Source organism: Triticum dicoccoides, chromosome 2B (genome assembly GCF_002162155.2).
Source record: "Triticum dicoccoides isolate Atlit2015 ecotype Zavitan chromosome 2B, WEW_v2.0, whole genome shotgun sequence".
NCBI lineage: Eukaryota > Viridiplantae > Streptophyta > Magnoliopsida > Poales > Poaceae > Triticum > Triticum dicoccoides.
In genome coordinates this window covers 427,766,349-427,773,902 of record NC_041383.1, presented here as the reverse complement: position 1 = coordinate 427,773,902, position 7,554 = coordinate 427,766,349, and the positions used below count along the sequence as shown (strand labels likewise).

Below are 7,554 nucleotides of genomic sequence, written 5' to 3'. Positions count from 1 at the left end.
ATTGAAAACAAAAGGACGATGGTAGGAGCTATGAAAAGAAATTAAAGAACCACTTTAGTCAAACCAGAAATAGTAAGGGTGACAGCAAAATGTGGGGTACATGCTTGACTTTAAAAATTGGTGGACTTCTTGCAAATTGATGACTCGTACAACCTTATCAACATGAGCTTCTTTCGTCATTTTCCAATTTATTTTTTGTTCAACTACACATTTCAAAGGTATTTTAGTACTCCATCCTTTGCAGCTATGATGTATATAACATAATTTATTATTGTTGGAGTACAAGATGTGGATTGGTGAAAACAATCCTCACTATGAGAACGGAAGTTACAACAAACAGCTATAATGCTGCCAAAGAACGATAGTCGGTCCAACTAGTAATGGTTAGACCAAAAATACCCATGGAAGCAACTTACAATCTTAATCTTCAAAACCAACACCTTCAAGAGGAGATGGCGTACACTAAACAGGCCAGCCATGCCTAATTTAGTCGATGAAGGTATACTCAATCTAGAAGGTATATTGCACAAACTAACCATGCATTCAAGCACATCCTATTCGACCATATCAATAATGGCGGATCAATTCGTCACATAGCCACCTAGCTCGGACAAAAGAGTTAGCGACATTATGTGCTTGAAGACGGATGGATAAGTTGCCGGCTCCAACCATTGAAGAACATGCCATGAGCAGTTGCCTCAAACACATCACCTTCTGGTCAGAGATGGTGTATATATGTATCTGTCAGGATTGGATGGCCTCAAAGACATCATCACAAGTTCTCACTCTAGAAAAAATATCATCAATCGGTGTTCGAAGCATCAAAAAATTGGGCATCATATGCCCTGATAAAGGCTAGAGAGAAAACTCACTCGTGAACGGTGGGAGCAAATCAGAGGCTGCATCCAACCACGGTGATGTGAACGAAAGATGAGGCACCGGCTCCTGCCAAGGAGTAACAACAGGTCATACATGGCCACCCGCGGTTTTTGATGGTGAACATAAAGTTGCTTTCATGTACTATGTCCCATGTAATTGTGTAGCACCATTGCAAGTCCATTTTTTGGGAAAATGTTTCGTAGAGGATATTATTGTAGCCATGTCCTATACCTTTGTTCCAGATGAAGTGATTCATTTGCTTTTGACACTTCTTCAACTTGTGTAATCTGTTGGCCTCGGTAATAAAATCATAGGCCCGCAAAAAAAAATCATAGGAATCTCTATATTGTTTAAAAAATAGTGGTCATAATATTTATACTCACTTCATGGTAAATATCTCTTCCTGCAAATGAAAAACACTAGATGTTTGATTTGCTTATGAATTACACGACCAAACGAGACCAATCAAGCACTTGACGAACATAACAGCAGAAATTTACAGTAAAAGTGTACATATATGCATGAAGCTCACATCACAACTATGACCTTTCCTGTGGCGTGCCCGCTCATGCTCTTCTCCCACGCGGCCGCTGCCTTCTCGAATGGATGGCGTGAGTCGACAACCGTCTTGAGCTTCCCTTCCTTCACCAGCTCAAGCAGAAACCTCAGGTCCTCCTTCCCCATGGATTCGATCACGATGGACAGCTTCTTCTTGGAGAAAAACGTCAGGATTGATGCGACAAAATTCCAAAAGTTGGAGGCTATGTCAACGACTCTGCCAGGGCAGTTGAGGGCCGGCTTGAAGGCCGACCACTTGCCATCAGTCGTGGTGTTGACGATGTAGTCGTACTTCTTGCCCGAAGAATTGCTCAGTGCCGCGCCTTCCGGGGTCTTGTAGTCCAGCACCTCGTCGGCGCCGATGTTCATGACGGCCTCCAGGTTGCGCGCACCGCAGGTGGCGGTGACGTTGTGGTTCCCGAGCTTGGCGAGCTGGACGGCGTACGTGCCGATGCCGCCCGATGCCGCGGTGATCAGGATGTTGCTGCCGCGGCATGTGCCGTCGAACTTTGTGCCAATGGCCTTCAGGGCCTGCAGAGCAGTGAGGCCGGCGATGGGCAGCCCTGCGGCATCCTCAGCGGATACACCGGCGGGTCGGGTGACGGTGATGCTCTCGGATGCTGCAACATACTCGGCGAGGCCACCAGCTTTCTGTAATTAAACTTCTTCTGTCATGAATGGTGTGTATATAAATGAGACATAAACTGAATTGTTCAAATCAGGGCTTTTCGAATTACCCAAAAGACTAATTTGGACACAACTTTGTCACCAACTTTCAACTCTTGAACCGCAGAACCAGCCTCAACAATCTCTCCAGCAACGTCGGTTACTGTTTCATTAGCAAAAAGGAGTGCTTAGATTGGCATTGACAGTAACAATACAGTACTCTCTCCGTTCCATAATATAAGAGCGTTTAGTATTATATACCCCGCAAACAAAAAGTGACAAAACAATATACTACTCTTTCCATCTAAAAAAACAATATACTACTCTATATACCAATGAGTACCTGTATTTTGAAACGTGGGTCAACTCTTTTAGATAATTGATCCTTGCTTTTATGTTCTTGTAATGTAATTTTAGCTCGTATTGACTTTTTTTCTCTTCCTTCCCTGATTTGTTTTGTTTCAAGTCTTCACTCTTGTATTTTTCCTAAATTAATAAAAATAAGCAATAGAGTCCTATGTTTTTCCTCAAAGATATATATAACATAGACCTATCTTATGATGTACTAAGCAAAGGTCGGATGTGATATATCTTTCACTTTATATATTTTTTTACATATCTCTATCATTGCATCCAATTACCAGTTATGAATTTCTATCCGAAGCATTCCTTGCAAATTGCAATCAACTCCATGGGAAATATTATCATCACAAGACAAAGCCTGGTGTACAAGAGATATGTTATGCGTGAGTACCTGGAATAAACGGGAATTTAGGAATAAAAGGACAGAGCATCCCTTTCTGGATCTTCCAATCCGCTGGATTTATGCTTGCTGCTTCAACTTTTATGAGAACTTCATCTTTCTTCGGTGAAGGAACTGGGATATCCACGTATTGAAGTAAAACCAAGTCGATGTGTTGTTATTTTAAACATTTTACTCCAAAATCATCACAAATTAAAATTCTTTTTTTTCTTCTATGAGATAACTTCACCGGCCAAACTTAACTGCAATGTGCTAAGTACTTGAACTTGCAGAATATTACTCCCTACGTTCGGGTTTATTGGCCCCTCATTACTTGGGTCAAAGTTTGATCATTATACGACTAACAAAATAGAAAGTACATGCATAAAATGTATACGGTTGAATTTGTATTTGAAAGAGGTTCCACAAAGTATAATTTTTGTGACATATCGTATGTATTTTTAGTTAAATTTATGGTCAAATTTTAGTTCAAAATAAGAGGGACCTAATAAATCTAAACGGAGAAAGTGCCTACTACCTAAGTGCACAAAAGAAAAGAAAAAAAGTAAGCTCCTTGCAGTTCTGTCTGTTCAAGGAGTAAATGCACCGCACGTTGTACCTAATACGAGAAGTCAACTTACATTCAGAGGCCCTATGTGCTAAGATATGGCTGTTGATTGAGAACCTCTAACTACATTTCCCTTTCCACATTCAAATGGTAGTTTGGCTCCAGATCAACAAACTCAATATTCATCAAGACGTTTTACGCTCCATTTGAAGCTACAGACCTCTTGGAACAAACGAAGTTAGCATGAAACTGCATGGCTCCAGTCAAAGCTACCAAAATCATGCGCTCTGAAGTTCACCAAGACATAAACAAGACAGGACAGCTAGCACAAAAGCTCACCTTAAGGGCCGCGGCACCGCCACCGTAGCCGCTATACTGCACGGCGCGCATGCTGGACGGCTTCATCCTTGAGGTAGCCTTTGGATGGAGCTAGCGAAGAATAACGAAGAATAAAGCTAGCTCAAAGCAATAATAAGGTGTTTGAGGTCATCTTCCAGATGAAGAATAATAAGGCTCTTGGCCCGGATGGTTTTCCGGCAGAGTTTTACAAGAAGTGTTGGCACATTATTAAAGGAGATCTATTGCCTTTGTTCAATGATTTATTCTCCGGCCAGCTTCACCTTTTTCAGCTGAATTTTGGAACGAAAACGTTACTTCCCAAGAAGACAGAGGCAGTGCGGATTGAGCAATTCCGGCCTATCTGTCTTCTCAATGTTAGTTTCAAAAATTTTACCAAGGTCGGGACGAATAGGCTCACACAGATTGCACATACTGTGGTGCAGCCTACTCAGACTGCTTTCATGCCAGACAGGAACATCCTTGAAGGGGTTGTTGTCTTGCATGAAACGCTCCATGAGATTCACACAAAGAAACTTGATGGCGTTGTTTTCAAGGTGGATTTCGAGAAAGCGTACGACAAAGTCAAATGGCCTTTCCTTCAACAGGCACTACGCATGAAGGGTTTCGATGAAGTTTGGAGACGACAAGTCGAATCCTTCACGCAAAAAGGGAGTGTTGGAATTAAAGTGAATGACGATATCGGTCATTATTTCCAGACACATAAGGGCGTGAGACAAGGTGATTCAATGTCTCCTATTTTATTCAACATCGTCGTTGACATGTTGGCAATCCTGATAGGTAGGGCAAAGGAGGCCGGCCAGGTAGGTGGTTTGGTGCCTCATCTAGTTGATGGTGGTGTGTCCATCCTACAGTACGCGGATGATACGATCATCTTTATGGAGCATGACTTGGCCAAAGCGAGAAATATGAAGCTGGTGCTGTGCCTGTTTGAGCAATTGACCGGTCTGAAGATTAACTTCCATAAAAGTGGGTTGTTCTGTTTTGGTAGAGCCAAAGAGGAACATGATGCATATAAGCAATTGTTTGGGTGTGAATTGGGAGCACTCCCGTTCAATTACCTAGGTATCCCCATTCACCATCGTAAGCTGACTAACAGTGAATGAAAGTATATCGAGGATCGGTTTGAGAAGAAACTGAGTTACTGGAAGGGCAAACTCATGTCGTATGGAGGCCGGTTGATTCTTATTAATTCGGTGCTCACGAGCTTGCCTATGTTCCTTCTGTCCTTTTTTGAAGTACCAGTTGGAGTTAGAAAAAGGCTGGACTTCTATCGGTCCCGTTTCTTCTGGCAAAGTGATGAACTTAAGAGAAAGTACCGTTTAGCCAAATGGGACGTCATCTGCCGACCGAAGGACCAAGGGGGTCTAGGTATTGAAAATCTTGAGGTCAAGAACAGATGTCTTCTCAGTAAGTGGCTATTTAAGTTAGCAGCTGAGATTGATGCTACTTGGGCACAGATTTTGCGTAACAAGTACCTCCACTCTAAGACTTTGTCGCAGGTGACAGTCAGACCGACTGATTCGCCTTTTTGAAAAGGGATAGTAAGAGTCAAAGCCACTTTCTTTAACAGAACAAAGTTTATTATTGGTGATGGCAACAATACTCGCTTCTGGGAGGATACTTGGTTGGGGGATGCGCCGTTGGCGCTTCAGTATCCTTCGCTTTATCGTATTGTACAGCGTCGTGATGCTCTGGTTGCAACGAGTTTGCAGTCCACTCCCCTGAATATTCAGTTTAGGAGGGTGCTTGTTGAAGACCGGTGGGAAGACTGGCTTCATCTGGTGCGTAGGCTGATGGACGTTCAGCTTACGCATCAACCCGAGAAGTTGTGTTGGAAGCTTACTAGATCTGGGGAATTCACAGTCAAGTCGATGTATATTGATGTCATCAATTCGAGTGTGATTCCTACATCCAAACATGTTTGGAAAGTTAAGGTTCCTCTGAAAATCAAAGTGTTTATGTGGTTTGTACATAAACGAGTTATCTTAACAAAAGATAATCTGGTTAAGCGAAACTGGACAGGATCTATTAGGTGTAGTTTCTGTGATCGGGATGAAAATATCAAGCACCTCTTCTTTGATTGCCCGTTGGAAAAGGTCTTATGGCGTTCGGTGCAAGTTGCCTTTAACATTCCTCCTCCGCATTCGGTCAGGTCGTTATTTGGAACGTGGCTGGTTGGGATAGAGTCCGAAACAGCTAGACAAATTCGAGTAGGAGTGTGTGCGTTGTCATGGGCAATTTGGAACTGCAGAAATGATTTGGCTTTTAACAGAACAACAACTATTCATTTTTTGCAGGTTTTATTCCGGGCTACTGCGCTAATCCGTATGTGGTCCTTACTCACTCCGATGGAGGCCAGGATGGTAGCACGGGATATCTTCAACCGGTTTGGATGTCGGTCATGTAATAGGATAGGTGACTAGTTTACCTATTATTTTGCCAACCGGTTGTGGCTTTTGGGCCTTTTTTTGCTTTTATTGCTCTTTGTGAGCCAGCTCTTTTTCGAGCAGACCACTAGACTTTGTTGAACTTATTTATTTTTATATAAATGTGGCCGTATGCATCTTTCTGATGCAGAGGCCGGGGATTTCCCCTTTTCGAAAAAAAAGAAAAAAAAAGCTAGCTCAAAGCATATCATAGTGGCAACGTATGGGTGGGTACGCATATAAGGCAAAGACAAGTGACTTGGGTAAGAAGGGTTTGACCGGGTAGCTCTTGGGCACTTAAATTGGGAAGAACTAACGCTTATTTTAGCACCACTTGATGTTTGACCATGATTGCAATACATAGGATGGCTATTTAATGCGTTGTTTGATTCTCCTTCCGTCCGGGTTTTATTAGGCCCCTCTTATTTTAAGCAAAAGTTTGACCACAGATTTATAACTAATAAAATGTGAATTATATGTCACAAGAATTATGCCATGAAAAACCTTTTTCGATGTTAGACTTCGTATTGTAACCCACATGTGTAATTCATATCGTATTGGTACAGGACTTGTATATTATCATTATATATATGTGATAGGCCACCTCATAGAGGTTGAGCCAGTTCCCCAAAATCCTACGTTTTACATGGTATCGAGCCTAACCTAGGTCCTCCTACACCTCACCCGCCGCTGCCGCCCCAAAACCCTAAACCCGGGTCGCTGTCGGCGCCATGTCCGCTTCTGCCTCGGGCGCTGCCAGCTCCGGGTCCATCCCCGCATCGCTTGCCGCCCTCCTAAACCTCCCACATCTCGCACCCAAGCTCCGCCGGTGCCCCAATTTTTTGGCACCACCGCCATGGGATCCATGTTCTCGGCTCTGATCCCGCCGCCGCCGCCTTCGACCTCCGTCGCCACGCCGACGGTCCTGCCCGCAGCGCCACCCGCGGCCTACGACGGCTCGTCCCCACCACTCGCCATCCTTCTGGCGTCCTCGGGGGCGGTCATGCTTGCAGCGCCACCCGCGGCCTATGCCATCTCGTCCACGCCACCTGCCATCCTCCCGACGACCTCGGGGGCCCCCGATGCCTCGCTTGTAGTTGGGGCCCCTGTCCCGGTTGCGCCGCTCACTGCCCCGGTTGCTGACGCCATCGTGCCAACTGGACCGTTCCACGTCGACAACCTGGTGGCCATCAGACTCACACCGGAAAACTACTTGTTCTGGCGCGCCAAGGTCCTATCGCTGCTCCGCAGCCGCTCCCTCCTTGGGTACGTCGATGGTTCCCTGTCGTGTCCTCCACAGGTCGTCCCTACCATTCACGGCCCAGCCATCAACCCGGAACACCGTGTGTGGGTTC

At 44.5% G+C, this 7,554-nt stretch overlaps 1 protein-coding gene across 1 annotated transcript; it reads right to left on the bottom strand.

Moving 5' to 3' along the window:
* Positions 1-1,302: 1,302 nt before the first annotated feature.
* On the bottom strand, positions 1,303-3,821 carry LOC119367796 (chloroplast envelope quinone oxidoreductase homolog). The gene is made up of 4 exons (XM_037633202.1): positions 3,755-3,821; positions 2,858-2,998; positions 2,175-2,266; positions 1,303-2,088 (listed from the first exon to the last, which is right to left on the bottom strand). The coding sequence occupies exons 1-4, from the start codon at positions 3,816-3,818 to the stop codon at positions 1,408-1,410; spliced, it is 978 nt and encodes a 325-aa protein (XP_037489099.1). The 5' UTR covers positions 3,819-3,821; the 3' UTR covers positions 1,303-1,407.
* Between the last annotated feature and the right edge of the window lie 3,733 nt (positions 3,822-7,554).